Raw genomic sequence first — 19,552 nt, 5'->3', positions numbered from 1 at the left:
CGTAACGCTTTTTAACGAGCTTACTTCGTTTCTAGTTGCCAAGTTAAGCTCGTACACGAGTTATTTCAAGGATAGTTGCTTTTACGCGATTTATCCAAAGCCCCTGCTATTTTGTCAAAGACGAAAATGATCGTCCGATAGAATCGCGACCCTGTTTTCGAGCTAAGTGCCGTGTAATCAAAGGATGATTGCCGGCACAAAGACAGCTGATTGGCTCGTTTACGTTACGGTAATGCTCGGGACTCGGCGAGACGACGCAGAACGTCCCTCGATGCCGGCAGAACATCCCCCGTTTCTCTCGTTGTAACGAGATTCCAGCGAAACCGTCCGCGTTCTCGTTAAGGAATTAAACGAGAATGCTCTCGCGAGACCGGCAACGAATACGAATAATTCGTCGTCACGTGATATTAAACGAAGAAAATTCTTCTCTTTAAATTAATAATCCGTGAATTTTCGTGCGGGTCCTCGAATCGTTCGTTAATTTCGCGTATCAAAAGATAGGGAAATAGCTGGAATCGTTCGATAATCGTAGCTTCCTTCCTTCGTTCGGATCGCATTCAAACGTATTAGGGAGAACGCTCTTCTCCGATAATTCCCATCGTTCGTTCGATTCATAGCACCTAGTTTCGGCGGCGATCTCGAAACGAGTGAAATCGAAAAGGAGAAAAGAACGGGAGGAGAGAACTACTATAGCGGCTAGGCGACTCTCCTAGGTCGGATCTCGGATCTTTAGGAAACGGCTTCAAAGGAGAAACAGCGCTTGGCAATGGGCACTAAAGTCGCGTCGGGAGAGCGTCGGGAGGGCATCGGGAGGGCGTCGCGAAGATACCACGAAGACGGTGTAGATTCGCGCGGCAAGCATCGATGCCGTGAGAGGGTTGCTTGTTTACAAGCGACAGTTGATTTGACAAAGCCGCGGGTCCATTTATACGAGCGAATATTACAGGGCAAAGTCGAGGGGTGGCTTGTTATCCGCTCATTGAAGTTAACCACGGGGCTAAGTGCGCCGGGGAGTGCCGGTCGGTAGGAGCAAGGAGAACCAGTGACTAAAGGTTAGGTATGTACCAACGGAGGGGGTGGCTTTGCAGTTTGCGGAGAGAGTCAGCGAAACGCCGTGAGGAGCCGAGAGAGGAAGCTCCAACGGAGACGAATGGATGCTAACACGGCGAACAGAGACGAAGCGCCCAGGCAGGAGAAGATAGGTAAAATACCAGATGCTGAAAAGAGATAGGCGAAGCAAGTTGAAGCGAAATAGATTAAGGGAGAAAGGGATAGCGATGGATGCGACATTCTCGCGAGTAACATGGACTTTGCGAATAGTATTTGAACGTTGGTGGTGTTTGCAGTACCATGACGTAGAATCGCGTTCGATTTCAGAGAAATTTAAAGCGTTTGCGATTTCCTCGACGATCGCGATTTCCTGGAGATTTAGACGATTCAGGTGGTATATTTTTATAACGTGAGAGCAACTTTTTATCCTAATTCTCGTTGGACGAGGTTACGCGAGAAAGAACGGTGCGCTACACCGAAGGTGGTGACACTATCGGTGGTGACAACGAGGTTGCAAACGCTAATGAAATTAGTCCCATCGCTAGAAGAGGGTGATGGAACGAAAGATGGATAACAGCAGGGTAGCCTGGAAGAAGATAGAGAGAAGGGTGAAGAGAAGAGGGGAGAGAGAGTCGGTAGAATACCGACGGGCCAATGAGAGGCCAGATCGTTGCCGAGGTAACCGCGGGGCTTTCCGACGGATTATTCGACCGAGATTGAAAAGTTAGCACCGTGTAGCAGGCGGGGGCTCGTCGACCGAGCCACTCCTGTTTCTCCGGAACGAGCGATCTACTCACGGCAGGGCTAACACAACGGATTAAGGCTTATTTTCACATCCGCAACAGCTCGACCCCTTTTGCTCGATGCTATTATGTTGCAACAGAATACCATGCAAACGCGCTCTTCCGTGTCTCGGCTCGTATACACGCATACGCGAATAAACACCGATTTTCCACGTTTCGATGCGTAGTCGATGCGATCTTTCACTTTTTACAATTTACCACTCACGCGTTTCTGTTTACCTTTGCGGGATACAAGTCAAGAGATAGGTTGAATAAGATCGAGATATTCCGATCCCCTTCGGTCGATGGTTTGCTTAGTCCACTGTGCCGCTACCGAACGAGCCGCTGACCGTTCGTTGCAATTTTTCTTATCGGCCGGCCAAAGAGTACTTCGACCGGTTACATTTTTCTCGGAAAAACTTGGCGGTTTTCTATGAAAACCTCTATAGGCAAGATGACGCGACGCGGTTAGATCGCCTCGGGATCGTCGACGAAGAGTTCGTCGGTGACGGGTCAAGCGTGAGTACGTCTCGGAAAAGTGTTTACTTCTGCATGTACACGATGCACACGACGCGCGTCTGGCAAGCTGCTTACCCGGTAACCACTCGGAGGTTACCTGACACGTGCATAATTAATGCCCGTGATGACGAGGACGCGACACTCGCGCGAGCGCGCTCGCCCACGGATTATCTGTGTCGGGAAAATGAAACGGGAGAATGAAATATCCGAAAGTCAGGATCGCGGAAAGGGTGGGACGTGGAGGAGAGCGACGAAAGACGAGAGAAACAAACGTGTCGGAAGGAAGATGAAGCGATTCTTGCCGAATGGATGCCGAGGAGAACGAAAGGAAAGACCGGAAAGGACCAGGGAAAGGGGAGCGACAAGCAGGAAAGTTGTCCAAGTAACCGACGTGGAAACGCGGGGTAATGACTACTTTTTCATATTTTAATTACGCAGTAATTAATTGAAATGTTTCCCCGTTCGCGAGTGCACTCGAGCAAAATGAGAGGCGAGTAACTCTCCGCGTAGTCGGCTTCGGCTCGTTTTTTTCCTTTCTTCTGTGCAATTCCGCGGACTCCTCTGTCTCTACCGCGTTCGACCCGAGGATTTCCCGTTTCCTTCGTTCTTTCACCCTTTCTCGCGAAATTAGGTAGAAATCTTTTCACGGGGCTCGCTTCTCTATTAAAAATTTCAGCGTACGGCTAATTGTACCGTTAATGGCTTTATCGTGAAAGCCTGACCTCCGTATCCTCGACACCTCGCTCGCCGGTAACCATCACCCTTCTGCTATCTGCAACCGTGTGCATCGCGCTTAAAGCACTAATTAAATTAGTTTCGTAAATCGAAACTCGTCGGCCAGACTTTCGACGCTATCGATTCGTGGCGATCATTAAAATAATTACGGATGTTCGCCGGTAATTGCACGGATACTCGGTTGCTTTCGCGTTACGAGCGTTGTCTATAAATTGCCGCGATACTGCAGGTCGCTGATAATGGCTCTCGAAAATAGCTATCGAACGCTAAGACTTAGTAGATAAACAGAGTTAATTGGAAAACGTTTGATTCGCGTTCGATCGTTATCAATAAAGGCGTAATGACATCGACGTGGAAAATTTCGTTGAGATTGCGAGATGACCTGTCGCCGCTCGTAAGTAGCCGTGTGCCGAATCTTAGCAACACTCGTGAAGCGCTCGTCGCTTTCTTCGTACACGTGCCTGAATTCTACGTTCCGTATCTACCAAAGAAAGAACGTGCCCGATCGATGGAGAAAATTCGAAGAACTAAACGGCCGATGAACGCGTCGCATGATCGTTTCGCATCGAAGAGCGTTCGCGTGGTTTTCCAACGACTTAATCTTCGGTGGTCTTGTTGCGGTTGTTTTCTAGAAGTTTACTCTTATCCGGTATTCGAGAGAACGTTTCGGGCTAGCTGTCTCGATATCTCGAGAGGCACGAAGGACGCTTCGTTACTCGTTACCTGACGCTGACGCTCGTTGCGGTGGCAAGGGAACAATAGCGGAGACGAGAAGTAAGAAGGAGACGGAGAGAGATAGCCAAAACGAGGACCGGTAGGCACGCTTTTGTTAGGGAGGATGCTTGCTTGCTACGTGCAATTGTCATCTACTTGTTCCAACCATTGTTTCCGGTAACTCTTTCGCGGTAACGAGGAGGAACCTCAATTAGAACGGTTTGAGGACTTAAACGCCCAGAGGCTGCCGGGTTTTAAGAGGCAGCGAACATTGTTTCTTTTGAGCGATAACTCGGTGATACTTTTAGCTATATCGGTGCTCGTGGAACATCGTCCACCAACTTTTTTTTTTTTAGCAGAGATAATTACTAGGCACGCTCGAGGGTATGATACCGTTACACCCTTTGCGCCGGTGTCATCGTTAACGTTGCCACGAGTTTTCTTTAAAAATTGAATCAACGGTATTTTTACAACTTGCAACGTGTTTAGAACTCACCGACGTTGCAAGTAGAAATAAAGTGGTCGACATTGCTCAGCGAATTTGTTGAGAAAAAGGTTGTTTTGAAAATTCGCGCATCTTAGATAAAACTTGATTCTACGGAAATGAAATACCGTGGTTGTTCGTCACAGTGATTACATCCTCGAGGCGATCCAACGAATTTCGAACGGTCTTGAATCAATTACGCGGTATATATCTCAGGGAAGAAGTCTCAAATAAAACTACTGGATTGGCTAAAGATCAGCCTGTTCGATCGACTACGAGTGGTTGAGTAATAGAAACGCGTGTCTCCGCTTTGCGGCTGGTATCCTGGTGTGCGACTCGGCGTGTACGCTTTGACGTTAACTTGTCTGCTTGCGATCTCCGCGAAAGCTTACCATCCAATAGAACCTTCATTTAAACCCTTTCAGAATTTACCAAGCATTTTTTCCTGCACAACGACCACCGAACCGATCGTTCGGCTCATCCTCTAAAAAATACAGAATTCTAGGCACTCGTTCAAAGCATTAATGGTACGAAAAACAGGGAATTTTGCGAGCCGCCGATTCGCGAAGCGAATCAATATTTGTTTCATTCAAGGGTGGCCACATAGTAGCGTACTATATACACTGTGTACATATAGACGTGTTGTCTGTTATCGGAAATCCATCCGAATATCTGGAATTTTTTTCGGCAGCATGCGCCACTCGTTTTATGATCGCCTGTGATACACAGGCGAAATTAAGATGTATAGAAGGCGGGATATGTTCGATGAAAAATAACAAAGTCGAACGAAAAAGAAACGTTGTATCTTGCGTCTCGTTTCCATTCTTCCCTTCTGAAACGTTAAATTAATACGTTTTCTGCGTTTAACATTGCGAATAGATATTTAAACCCATTGACAATTTCAAATGTTCCTCCTTATTTCGAACGAATCTTCTGCGACGTTTTCTTAAACTCCTACGTGATTAATCTTCTAGAAACTGCGCAAAAACACGAGAACAACGTCCACGATGGTAAATTGTTACTAGCGTCCTGGTATTCTAGCTGGAGCGGAATACGCGTCCCATCCCTAGATTCGAGGTCCCGGAGGTTCGTGCGAACCCCTTTCCACGGTTATGCAGTCCTGGTGCTGCGAATGCTTCTGGCGCCACGCAGTTGACGAGTGACAGGACATTGACGAGTCTCGAGGGATGTTGCGCTTCCTTGAACGCGAAAGAATCCTTCCGTTTGATCGACCGAGAGAAAATTTCGTCTTATATAAAGTCCTGATCGACGGGGAATGCTTACCGTTTGGAAACTCGAGCAAGCTCCGACAATCGATCTCCAAGGGGATCGATTCAGCCCCGAAATACCTGTTCGCATGATATCCTAGTGCGATTGGATGTTCGTAAGATATAAACACGTGTCGTCACGTTGACGAACGCAACGTACCGATAGCGTACATATTTTCTTATTCGTGGTGAATGGTAATGGACGACGATGAGTCTCGGGACTATGTCGTCTTTAAAAGGTGACAACCAATAATAATTATTTACTATCGTGTGAAGATTTTTAAACGAATATTTCGAAAGGACTGAAATACGTTTAAGGATATTTTGCGAGTGGATTGAAAGATAGGGCTAATGGATTTGATTAGTTCGATGGGAAGATCGTTGCGACGTTATGCGAGCCTAATGCATCTGTAATACCAGCGAAAAAAAAATGTTTCTGTATATGTATGATGATCACGTAGTACACACTTGATGTTCAACGCATACTCGGGATATCCATACGGGTATAGGGTTGCAGATGTCCAAGTAGGATGATGCACGTGATATGGATATCGAGGATACAGGTGATCCTATCGTGTCTCGTGTGCTTTCTTCTATCCTAATACTCGGGCTTATTTCGTCTTTTGAAGTCTTTCTAATAATAGCCTGGGATCCTTCTTCTTTACGCGATTGTCTTTCGTTCGATCTGGGAAATATTATATTAAAGCAATTTTTCAGGGATAATCGATACACGAATACCTAATGCCAGTAGACCTAAAGCTTATAGACATCCTATCCAGTATAAGTAGATAGGATTAATACTTGATAAAATATAATATCTATGTTAATTAAACTAGATCAGCTACTTCGAGAACTCGTAGAAAAAAAAAATCATTTCGTGTCATCGATAAAACAGAGAATAAAAATTGATCGATTACTTTCTAAAATTTCAAAGTCACAAAGACGTTCTTCCCCTCTCAGTTTACGATTATTTCGACACTTAAGAAACATATTTTATACTGGAATATTGCTTCCAACATTTATGCAGCATTTCCTTGCATTTCACCTCCATCCGACTCTACTTTCCTCGACCCAAGTTTCCTCTTTACTTCCGGGTTGTACGTAGTTTTACAGAAATCAGTTCCGATCGATAATTGAACCGCCGAATTTTTAATTTATCCAAGTTTGAATCAAAGTAGTCGTTGTAACGGTGAATTCTACTTTTATGCAAAAGTAAGTAATATAGTACAAATTTTTATCCTTTGAATAAAATAGCAAAACTGTTTCGTCGGATCGTACTTCCAATAACGCGATAAACAACCAATGCTTAGGTTCGCAATTAGCCATCGCGAATATCTCGATAATACGTAGAACACATACATCACATTCTCTCGATATCAGGATGAAGACATCAAGCACGCAATTTGACAAATTTCTCCTGAAAAAGGCAAAGGTCTTAGTAACTGCTGGGCAAAGTAAGCAGGATTTCATCGTTCGTAGCAAGTCCTGCGTACATTCTGCAATCGTGTTGCGACCTATCCCACTCTATACACCCTTGATCCGGAAATATGCTTCGCGTTTGAGGCAATTATACTTGTTAATGTAGGCGCGTGATATCCTTAATTCAACTATATACTGTATTCTTTTCTTGACGAAACACTGTTCACTTCCACATCGATATACTACCCGTGGTGTGATTCCCAAGCAAACAGGTTGACGTATCGTCTACAGTCTACGTAATCGTTGATCCTACTACTCGCAGAGCAAATAATAATATTGAAGGACGTCGCTAATGTTTATTAGCATAAAGATTATTGTAAGGAAATACAAGTAAGTAGCTGTATTTTACAAATTTTCTATCGAAATTTACTTATATCGATAATTCTTTACATCGTAATTTAAACAATAAGAGTAATAAAAGTAGTTATACGTATTAAAAAATCCATACATGGCATCATGCAAATGGTGTGATGTTGTGGAAATAAGATGCTCTGCGTACTAGGATAACAGGATGCAATAGAAGTATCCCGTTTTCTACCCTTACGGAAGGTAAAGTAGGGTCGACAGCTATAAGTTAGATAAAAGTATACGTCGGCTCGGGGGCACGTATATTATCAAACACGCTGGAGTCGGGCTCGTCATCCGGGTCAAATTCGTTGCTCATGGGATCGATCACAGGTGAAGGTCTTGGCACCCTCGAATACCAGGGTGGAACTGGACGCATTATACTTGCCTCTACCTTTTCTCGGACGATCCTTTCTTCCTCGTTTCCATCGATCTTTATCGCGGATTCACCTGCATACTGCATCATGTCGGTCACATTCTCTTCGTACTCTTGAAGCTGTAATTTTTCAGCAATTAAAATCATAGACGCGGCGATAAAAAAATAATTTTAATCACAATAGCAGCCGCGTTCTTACATCTCGTTCTACGATTAGTCTGAAATCTCTGGGATGTACACCTAATTTGCAATCGTCGTTAACGGCATAATTTGCTGTCGACAAAATGTGCTTGCTTCCAGTGACAATATTGTATCTACGATTAAGCAGTCTTTCTCTGCAAATATCACCACTCGCTTCCACAAATATTACTCTAAAATATTTAACAAACTGAACAAAATTTTCACAAACTTCTTCAGCTTTGGACATTTGTTTCGCTTTTTTACCTATTTGGAGGCGTAGGATTCAAATCTAATAGTTTAAAATCTTCTACAGTTTTTGGATATCCAGTTAAAACCCAACCCCTTTTCAAACACTCATACCCGGATATGTGTTTCTGAAAATAATAACATTATAACACAATTATTGATTCGATACATTTAGCCATTAATTTTATCATACTTCGACGATTTGAATCCTAATTTCAGGCTTCGGTCTTTCCCCCCATTTGTACTCGAACAATCGAAGCATTTCTCCCAAAGGATTCTGTTGTAAGCGCGCCTGTTCTGCGATATAATCGTAATCAACTAAAATAGATGATAACATTTACAACTCGTAACGAGTTATCGAGCAATGAGAAGCTAAAATAGGCTGTAAAATAAAAGTAGTACTATGAACAAGATTGAATCGTTCGGCCAAATATTTTGCTAATGTAGTGCAACCAGATCCTCTAAATCCAATAAGCGCAATGCGAAAAAGCGACGGTGCTCCACAATGTTTCCTTGTTTTTGCCAGTTTTGCACAATCTTTCCCAAGTTCGTCCATGGACCTGATACCTACCTCGACTGCCTTGAAATCAATTTTTTTTTTCAAGTCAACAATTGTACTTTCACTATTCGCCGACATAAAAGCATAAGTATTATAAATTTAATTACAGACACAAATTCTTTTTAAAAGTTTAACTAACTATTAAACAATGCCTGTACACTTCCAATAAGCCCCGACAATTTTTCAAGTAACGACGATTTTTTATATTTTTCTCTGTGTCTGTAGGATTACATGTCTCACGGCAAGCGAATGCATCTGTGCAAATATTTCCCCAGTTTTCTAAAACAGGAAAATTATGTAAATTTATCGAATTTAGAGATATACCGTTCTTCGTCGTTGTACCATTGTCATCTGAAACTATAAGTTGTATCACGTGCGTTGGTATTATTCCGGTACGCTGGAATATTTGTGCTTCTCTTTTCGTTCTTGGTAAGTCTATGAGACAAGCCAAAGGACAATTTCTTAGGTATTCCATCTTTTTAAATCGTGCTATAAATGTATCTACACGTGTGTAATTTATTACCAACTAATAGCCATCCACTTTCATGAAAAGTTCCGCGTTGTAGAATTTTCTTCATTGCATGTGCAAGATCTTCCGATTCCTCGCACTGACAATCATCCTAATAGGGAAAATTCATTTCTCGAAAAGATAAAACAAAACTGTGAATGCTTTCGCTTACGTCATGCTGAGAGCAAGCTTTACGAAGATCTTTCAAGGTTAAAGGATGTACACCCAATTCTTCGCGAAGAACATTAGCTAAGGCCATTCTATCTGTCCATATGAAATATTTGTTCTTTTTTCTTTTCAATTCAAGCAAATAAGTCTTAAAATAGCGACCCGAAGAAGTCTATCTAAGATAATTCTATCTACCAAAGTTTGCAGGTGCGATAAGGATAATGTTAGGAACATTGAGTCTTTTAGCAGCAAGTTGAAGATATTGCTTCATAAATACAAGATGATCTTCAGGTTTTTGGATCATTAATTGAGTTGCTATTTCCTATATACGTTTCGTTTTTGTAAGATTTTGATAAAACTGTATTATCGGTTATATTTGTAATATGGAGGTTATTTACGTAAAACAGTTCGTATAAGCGATGTTTCTCCATATAAGCCATAAATCTTGCGTTAATGGTACGCGCTTTCTTCTCTATTTCCTGCAATCCTGCCATCATTTACGTTAAAATATTCGAGTTTAAAAAAACGTACTTCTATCTCGCTGTATTTTATCATAAAGGATCGATACATTTTTTATGGTATCTAATAGATCTACTTCAATTGTTTCCCCTCTCTCATTTATAACAATATATTATAAACATATCGTGTATTATTTTTTTGTTTTTACCTACTTTACCTTTTAGAAAGTAATACAACACTTACATTACTTAAATTGATTTACTTTTTTCCAATAGTTTATATAAAACATCAATTTCATTATTCTCATTCAATATTATATATACATTTATAAAACACTGCAATATGCTAAGACTAAGTATGCAGAGAATTGGATGGCGCCACGTGTTTTTATACTTTTTGTGTGTTACTAGATCTCAGGAAAGTGTGGAATATTGAGGTTAGATATTTAGGTGCACGTTTCAGTATGTCAACCGATAAAAACATATCAGATGTCGCGAAAAAGATATCCGATATGGAGGTGGAAGAAACAGGGAAGAAGCTAACGCATAAAGAAAAGAAAAAATTGAAAAAGCAACAGGAATATGAAAAAACGATGGAAATGTTAACGAAGACCGGTGGTCAGGGTCATAGCGAACTTGAAACTAATTTCACTGTTTCTCAGACTCAAAGTCAACAGCGTGGTAATCAACAATTAGAAAATGCTGTTGATATTAAGGTTGAAAATTTTAGTATTGCTGCAAAAGGAAAAGAACTATTTACCAATGCCAGCTTATTAATTGCACAAGGCAGACGTTATGGTTTGGTAGGACCAAATGGGTATGTATTTTTTCACTTCCTAATTCATAAAATATCATTTCGCTGTCTTATTAAATCTTTATTATATATTTCAGTCATGGAAAAACTACCTTACTTCGTCATATAGCAAAGCGAGCTTTTGCTATTCCACCCAATATCGATGTTTTGTACTGTGAGCAAGAAGTTATTGCTGATGATACGCCAGCTGTGGAAGTAGTACTTAATGCAGATATAAAGTGTAAGGAATTAATGACAGAGTGTAAAAAATTAGAAGAACTGGTAGAACAAGGAGATACATCTGTACAAAACAGATTACAGGAGGTAATTTATTGAATGTAAATGTGTATATAAATATTTTATTATTGTACTATAATAATACATTTTTTATAGGTTTATGAAGAATTAAAAATTATTGGGGCAGATTCTGCAGAACCACGAGCTAGAAGAATTCTTGCTGGTCTAGGATTTAGCCGTGCCATGCAAGATCGTGCGACAAAAAATTTTTCTGGTGGCTGGCGTATGCGTGTTTCTCTTGCTAGAGCTCTTTTCTTAGAACCAACGTTACTGTTGCTCGATGAACCAACTAATCATTTAGATTTAAATGCTGTTATTTGGTTGGACAATTATCTTCAAGCTTGGAAAAAAACATTACTTATCGTTTCCCATGACCAGAGTTTCTTAGATAATGTGTGTACAGATATAATTCATTTAGATCAACAAAAATTGTTCTATTATAAGGGAAATTATAGTATGTTCAAGAAAATGTATGAGCAAAAGAAGAAAGAAATGATTAAAGCGTATGAGAAACAAGAAAAACGACTTAAGGATCTGAAAGCTTCTGGTCAAAGTAAAAAACAAGCTGAAAAGAAACAGAAAGAAGCCTTAACTAGAAAGCAGGAGAAGAACAGGACGAAAATGCAAAAGCAAGAAGATGATAATGCACCTGCGGAATTGTTACAGAAACCTAGAGATTATATAGTGAAATTTAGTTTTCCTGATCCACCTCCATTGCAACCACCAATTCTTGGTCTTCATAGTATGTTATTATTATATTATATACATTACATTGCTTTATATTACAATAAATGATTTGAAAATTCATATTTCATTTCAGATGTAACCTTTCATTATGAAGGGCAAAAATCATTATTTATCGACGTTGATTTCGGTATCGATTTAAGTTCTAGAATAGCCATAGTTGGACCTAACGGAGTCGGTAAATCTACATTTTTGAAGTTACTAACAGCTGATTTACAACCTGTGAAAGGGGAATTAATAAGAAATCACAGATTAGTAAGTAACAATAAAAATTAATTTTATTATTTTAAATGAAAAATTCGTATACTTAAATTATGCTTTATCATTTTTAGAGGATAGGAAAATTTGACCAGCACTCTGGCGAACATCTAACGGCTGAAGAAACGCCGTCGGAATATCTAATGCGTTTATTTGACCTTCCATATGAGAAAGCTAGGAAACAATTAGGAACATTTGGACTTAGCTCTCACGCGCATACAATTATAATGAAAGATTTATCAGGAGGTCAAAAGGCGCGAGTAGCATTAGCTGAATTATGTTTAAATGCACCTGATGTTGTAATTTTAGATGAGCCAACAAATAATTTGGACATAGAATCAATCGATGCGCTAGCTGATGCTATCAATGATTACAAGGGAGGAGTTATCATCGTCTCTCACGATGAGCGTTTAATTAGGGATACAGAATGTTGTTTATATGTAATCGAAAATCAACAGATTAATGAAATTGATGGAGATTTCGATGATTATAGGAAAGAACTGCTGGAAAGTTTGGGAGAAGTCATTAACAACCCAAGTATAGCCGCGAACGCAGCTGTTCTACAATGAATATTTTTGCTTTGTAGGATAGTAATAATTTCCAGTGGCCCATAAAATCGATCCCTTTAAATAAATATTCCATCAATATATTAATTGTTTTCTCCATATTAGCTTCTTTCCTATAATAATATTGCCAATTCTTTATTATTACATTTGAAATATGACTATCAATGTTTTAAATACGAGATAATTTGTGCTTCGAGATGCATCAAGTTTGATAGGACTAAAAAATTGTATTTTAATAGTCAAAACTTTTAACGTGAATTACAATTATTACATGAAATGCTGGAATATATTGTTCCAAATGAAATGATTTTATTACCTATAAAATTAAGATATTCTAATTCTTTAAAGTTTTCTTACGCTTGATAGTTACAATTTATTTCGATAATTAGACATATTAATCAGGTCTTCAAAAAATACATTTATATACATTTGTATTATTAAGGTCTGCAAAATTGTATTCTATATTATAAATATTTACTTTCCGTTTGTAGAAAAAAAATAGAAATCATTTACATATTGATCTCTACTTAAATAACATGTACATATATGAATTTGTATGAAAATGAGAATATATATGTATATATATATATATATATATATTATACATATACGATATTATGTAGTTAGAAGATGAAATAATTTTCCTTGGAAAACTTTCTTATCATAAACTACTACTCTAGTGATTTCTAAGAAATTTAAAGAGAGTTGGTTCTACTGAAATGCGTATAACCGGCGGCGCAATGTTCGCTGCCAAAAGGGGCAGACGAGTGATGTGAAAATTGTCAAATATTTTGTGCGAGGTGGTGTCCCGCGGTGAATTTGATAGTGTTCCAAAAGACCGTCGCAATGTCCAGTACTCTGGAGAATAAGATTCTGAATTTACAAGAACGTCTTAGAGCAGAAAATGAATCAAGAGATAGAGATAGACAGAACAGCGAGGTTGGACCAGGAACGAGCCTTCAACCGTCATCCTCGGGGTCTGTCTCGAGTTCTGCCTCACGACGTGAGTTTAATTTAAACGACACTTATAAAAATAATAAAATCTTTTCTTGACGTTTTTTCCAAAAATTTCCAATTGAATTTTGCTTTTACTACTTGTCGTACAGGTTATGTTGATCATCACAATTTATTCTGTTGATTCTATATACGATACTCTTTTGGTCTTCTTATCTAACGCGTAGTTTATTTCATTCAACCTGTTGGTAAATTAATAACATTTATACACGCATATGTTTTTCATTTTGATAAATAGATTGTGTTTTGAGATAAACAGAAATATGTTTAAATGAATCATAAACAAACACAATGTACTTTTTTTAATGAAAGAATCTCTTTGTAATGATAAGGATGATTATTTTCTTTTATCTAGTTTTGAATTGTTATTTGTCTTCAAGCAAACTTGTTAATGTTCATCCATCAATAATAAAAGACATTGCATGTGTATTGAAAATTTAAGATTATTTTTTTTATTGAAGAATGTATGTCACTTCCTATACCTCTAGTTAGATATAAAAATGATTTTGAACTCTTATCTTTAATGCAGCTCCAATTCCAACATTGAAAGTCTCGCAGATACCTCCAAAGAAACAGGATAGTGAATTTGAATCAAAACTACAAGAAATCATGAAAATGAATGGTATTTTAAATATTAATGGTCAGAGGTATCAAACTGAAATGAAAGACTTAGAACATCTAGGCGAATTGGGAAATGGTACCTGTGGACATGTTGTTAAAATGAGGCATAAACCTAGTGGTGTACTCATTGCCGTTAAACAAATGAGGCGTTCTGGTAATGCAGAAGAGAATAAAAGGATAATTATGGATCTTGATGTTGTGTTAAAATCGCATGATTGTCCATATATTGTGCAATGTTTGGGTTGTTTTATCACCGAATCTGATGTGTGGATTTGTATGGAACTAATGGCAACTTGTTTAGATAAATTATTAAAAAGAACCAGGCAAGCAATGCCTGAAGAATTTTTAGGAAAAGTTACAGTAGCAGTAAGTAAATCATAAGTTTATGATAAGTCTTATATTTGTCTTAATTCTACCTGGATTATTATTTATGTAAAAAGAATTATATCTTTACAGACAGTAAAAGCATTATCATATTTGAAAGAAAAGCACGGTGTAATTCACAGAGATGTGAAGCCTAGTAATATTCTTCTTGATGAAAGGGGAGGAGTTAAGTTATGTGATTTTGGTATATCTGGCAGATTAGTTGATAGTAAAGCAAAAACTAGAAGTGCAGGATGTGCTGCTTACATGGCTGTTAGTACACATAATGTTATTTCTTGTTATGCTGAAGTTTAAAATTTTTTTATAAAATACTGCTATACTTTTGCAGCCTGAAAGAATTGATCCCCCAGATCCAACAAAACCAGACTATGATATAAGAGCCGATGTTTGGAGCTTGGGTATCACTTTAGTCGAATTAGCTACAGGAGTATTCCCTTACAGAGATTGTAAGACTGATTTTGAGGTAAACTGAGTAACATATATTATATAAATGGTAGTATTTGATGTGTTTAAAATGCTCGTTATACTTATATGAATTCATAGGTACTGAGCAGAGTAGTGCAAGATGACCCTCCCTCCCTTCCACCAGATGCACTCTTCTCAAAAGAATTTAGAAATTTCGTGAGTTGTTGCCTTACAAAAAATTATAAACATCGTCCAAAATATCATAAACTCATGGAGCATCCTTTTATCCGAAAACACGATGTACCACAAGATGAAGAAACAAACTCCTCAGTACTAAATTCTGGTTGCCAATGGTTTGGCAGAGTTATGCAGCAATTAGAGCCAAGGTAAACTGTTAATAAGCGTATATCGTAAATATTACAAGATAGTTTTCAAGTATTGTATAGAAAATTTTTGATTAAAAAAAATCATGTGACTTTAGAAAATGTGGTAGAGATATGTGCTATTAGAAAAGACCATTCTATAGGAAATGAATAGAGTTTTAAACATGGCATGATATTCCCAACTAATATTATAATGATTTGGTTTGGTTTGAAAATAACCGGGTATTGTTCTTTTATATTAGTTTAAAAAATTTTTAACACACTTCAGCATTCATGGTTAATGGGTAGGTATTAAAGGAGCTCGAAAAATTACGCTGAGTTTTAAAGTTGGATTTTTGTTGGATACTACTAGTTTTTATATATTTATCTTTTATTCATTGCCAAACAACATTTACAAACCTGTCCATACATTTCGATTAAAAGTTTGCGTGCGTGTTAAATTGTGTTGCAGCGTTGAGCTTGAGGGAGGCAGCGCAGCATAGCATCCCCTCTCCCTCGCCCCTGCCCCTTCTTCCATTTTCCTTAAAAACTTACCCATAAACTCCAAAAAACTTAAAAAAAATACACCTCACAATTATCCAAAAATCTGCCCGATTTTCATTTCGAGTTGTTTGGTTTGTGCACGCGCCTGTTACACACCCCACCCTTCAACCCCTACTCATGGTAAGCATTGTTTTTATTTATTTGAATATTCGTTTATTTGTCTTTATATTATGTAGCGATCATTCAGTGGCACAAATAAGATTTCCCTGTGCACACTCCATTCATTATAAAATAGTTATATTTGTTTAATTATATTTGTATTTTTATCCTTATCTTAAACGTTAGAATATGTCAGTTAAACATTTTACTTGTGTTTTTAGCATGTAATATTTTGAATTTTTTAATTTTGACCACAGATATTCTTTATGATCTGTTACCTTGGTAAAAATTCCTCTATCCTCGTTTGTGTTGCATGATTCTATGATTAACGTTCTAACTTCTATTAACCCCCTATAAACTCAAGTTTTTTGCAGAACCAACATGATACAATTATATTGGGTACCAGTGACATTTTTACACAAATCAAGTTATTTTGGGGGACCAGTAATTCTTTTTTGATGATATGTAAAACCGTAGTTTAATATTGTTGAATTCAGTTTCAGATTGCCAGGGTGGCAGCAACGAGTTACGGGTCATGTATCTTTGAAACAAACAGCTCATCTCAGGGCTCAGTCTGAAGTACCAGCTTTCCTACGAAGCAATGTCACCAAAGACTCACAGAACTCCAGCTTTTTGCCATTTCATCAACGATCAAATAGTGAGAATGGTGCGAACTATGTATCTTATAGTCCATACGCGCTTAGACGAAAGGAAATTTCCAGGCCGTTTTCTCCTCCTTCGTCCAATGACATGGATACATCGGAATCGAATTTTCAACGACCGTATTCACCATATAGGCATGCCGATCAAAATAGGGATTATTCTTCGAATCATTGTTCTCTTAATGGACAAGGTAGGCAAGAAGGAAGACCGTTCTCTCCTTATCGACAGGATGCTAATACAATAGACGCGGGAAGTAGACTCTATTCACCATATCATGGACGCTTCACGGAAGATCGAGACACCAGTAAAGAAAGATGGCAAGGTGTCTCTAGATCTTTAAGTCCGTTTGCTCGTGATTATTCACCTTGGAGAAGAGAAAACGTTGACCCTCCAAATGTAGTACAATCAACTGAAAGTGGGCGGTATTCTCCGTTTCTTCAACAACGATTAGGACAAACTCCACCTGTGCCTCAAACTCATGCCCAAACTCAAGATATTTATGGTAGTCCTATGATTAGTCGTAAAAGGTAAATAACGATAAATGTTGTAACCCGTTGTTGGTATGATTAATAGCGTAGATATTATTATATATATTCATTTTTTAAATACAGGTTCCCTTCTGAACCCCCTCCACAAGGATCTCATGGTTCTACTAGCCCCGAATTATTAATTTCCCGTTTTGCTCATCAATTGAAGCAAGAACCGTCACCTGTTATGCCACCTGTTCAGGGTGGGTCTAAAGAATCTGCCAAGAAGCGTTTTGCTTCTTATGTTCGTCTTAGACTTGGAAGCGAACGTGCTCCTTCGCCGGAACCACCGCCGAGATTGAGTCGCGGTGAATCTCCTCTTGCCCTTAGAAGGAATTTAGTGGATCAAGCCTCTCCTTCTTTTGCACGAAGGTATTGTTTCTCTTTTTTTGACTTCGAGCGTATATAAGATGTGAACAACTTCTTAATTCAATGCATATTCTTTTCAAGGTACGTTTCATCTTCTCCACCTCAACCTCCACCGAGAAGATTGTCGGAAAGCAATTCCGTGCCCGGTAGCCCTCAACATGTACGAGCTCGACTACGTTACACTCCCGAACCTCAGAGGAGACCTCCGCCTCCATAACCCACCGTTACGATTAAATCATATTCCTTGTTGGTGCCATATGCGATAAAAGTAATTGAATTAATCACATGTACCACGTAGAACGGTGTTATAATCAACGATGGTTGTGCACACAAGTGACCTGTGCACAGTGTACTTGAAAACAGTTCTAAACCAAAAAATAGTTGTTTGTAATACTCGGTGATATTGTGAATTCTAATTTAGTACGTATTTTAAAGAAGGACTTGGATACGTACTATGTATGATGTTATTATTGAACATTGAATATTGCTCGTAAGCACGAAAAGAAAAGTTAGACTCCTAAATTCGAGAGGACGGTCTTTGGGATTCATTTTTGCACGATTTCCGTGGCTGTAACGTACCGCGTTGAACTACTTTGTCAATAACTCTCTTATCGACGTGTATTTATATAGGATATGCAATTACTGATGCAATACGATGCTCAACTTTTTATATTGCTTGTAAAGATATAAATAAATGTAGTATGTTCGACGTTTTTCTAAAAAAAAAAGCGACAAAAAATAAAAAAAATTAGAAAAAAAACAAAAAACTAAAAGATAAAAGAAAATCTTTATTAGGAGATGCGGCATCGTACTGAACGCGTAAACCGTTCCTATCATTCTTCGTTTACGCTTCTTTTCTTATCGAGGAACAAGCGAGAGTATGTGAAACCAAACATGTAAAGCAATTCTCTCTTCCTCGGGCGGCCTTGCAGTATCTCTGCAACTCGACTTAGCAATGGCGACATTTTTCACATTCATTATCGTTTGTAAAATAATACCAAACACATACAGCGATCACTAGATCGATTGAGTGAAAACCAAATTATAAGAAATATTAACGACGTCTCCGTAAGGGAAGCACAAATATTCACGTCTCCTAGATTCTACGAGTTTCAACAGATGTATATTATTTAAAATAAGAGGCGTGTTTGGGCTAGTACGTTGTAATTATTATTTTTAATTAACATTTATTCATTAACTTTGTTCAATCTACACTCGTAATCACCTTTGTCGCTTATTTGACAAAAGGATCTGTTGCAATGTAAATAAACTTATATTTATACGATACCATTGACTCGTTTCATTTGCCCTGTATTAAATTTCAGAATAGGTCATGAGTAATTCACTAGCATCTATGATTACCTATCTCGCATTGGCGCTGCCATTTATTAGTTACAATGTATTTTTATCATGTACTGCCACGTAACGTTAAGCAATTTCTTTTCGTCAGGCGCTCATGCGCGATGCTATTATTGCACTGTAATGGTTTCATTTAATTACAATAATTTCACTTTCTATTTTGTTACGAATGCCAATAAAATTACGAAGTAATCGCGTTAACATATTTACCTGAAAGATCAATTATACCTATTTTACATCAGGAATTTTAATATATAATTCATTAGTAATGAAATGATATTTGTATGTACACTAATCTTGCTACTTTCATGTATGTAAATGAATATGCGTAAATATGCAGAATAATGAATTTTTTCTGAAGGTATGAATCTGTTAGGTATGAAGACATTATATGAAATCATGTATATAAATAATATATTAATTTTCACTTCTGATTTGTAATTTTTAATTGTATGAAAAATAAATCTCAGTAGAGAATTAAATTATTACTTTATTAATAATTATTAAATTATTAACGAAATTCTTTTGATTTAACGAATTAGCAAAGAATTCATTATCTTTTTTGTTTTCAATGTGTAAGTGTATAGATTTATGATCGTACAATATATAGATATGCATATTGTACATTTTTCATGTAATTCGTGTATATTTGTATT

General features: G+C 38.1%; 3 protein-coding genes across 3 annotated transcripts; 2 read left to right on the top strand and 1 right to left on the bottom strand.

Annotated features, from left to right (window-relative positions):
- Positions 1-6,472: 6,472 nt before the first annotated feature.
- On the bottom strand, positions 6,473-10,245 carry LOC138179822 (adenylate kinase 8). The gene is made up of 10 exons (XM_069112963.1): positions 9,812-10,245; positions 9,609-9,735; positions 9,418-9,509; positions 9,261-9,357; positions 8,877-9,172; positions 8,581-8,758; positions 8,372-8,508; positions 8,197-8,306; positions 7,952-8,123; positions 6,473-7,872 (listed from the first exon to the last, which is right to left on the bottom strand). Exons 1-10 carry the CDS (start codon positions 9,908-9,910, stop codon positions 7,606-7,608), a joined length of 1,575 nt encoding a protein of 524 aa, XP_068969064.1. The 5' UTR covers positions 9,911-10,245; the 3' UTR covers positions 6,473-7,605.
- A 90-nt stretch (positions 10,246-10,335) lies between these two features.
- On the top strand, positions 10,336-12,806 carry LOC138180029 (ATP-binding cassette sub-family F member 1). The gene is made up of 5 exons (XM_069113445.1): positions 10,336-10,688; positions 10,763-10,988; positions 11,058-11,703; positions 11,782-11,960; positions 12,038-12,806. The coding sequence occupies exons 1-5, from the start codon at positions 10,336-10,338 to the stop codon at positions 12,530-12,532; spliced, it is 1,899 nt and encodes a 632-aa protein (XP_068969546.1). The 3' UTR covers positions 12,533-12,806.
- A 140-nt stretch (positions 12,807-12,946) lies between these two features.
- On the top strand, positions 12,947-18,824 carry LOC138180022 (dual specificity mitogen-activated protein kinase kinase hemipterous). The gene is made up of 8 exons (XM_069113427.1): positions 12,947-13,532; positions 14,073-14,530; positions 14,621-14,800; positions 14,877-15,011; positions 15,092-15,339; positions 16,476-17,168; positions 17,253-17,540; positions 17,619-18,824. The coding sequence occupies exons 1-8, from the start codon at positions 13,376-13,378 to the stop codon at positions 17,752-17,754; spliced, it is 2,295 nt and encodes a 764-aa protein (XP_068969528.1). The 5' UTR covers positions 12,947-13,375; the 3' UTR covers positions 17,755-18,824.
- Positions 18,825-19,552: the final 728 nt, after the last annotated feature.

Source organism: Bombus flavifrons, chromosome 5 (genome assembly GCF_040668555.2).
Source record: "Bombus flavifrons isolate JBK064 chromosome 5, iyBomFlav1_principal, whole genome shotgun sequence".
NCBI classification, from domain to species: Eukaryota; Metazoa; Arthropoda; class Insecta; order Hymenoptera; family Apidae; genus Bombus; species Bombus flavifrons.
Note: the sequence above shows the minus strand (reverse complement) of the source record. Positions and strands in the feature narration are given on the sequence as shown.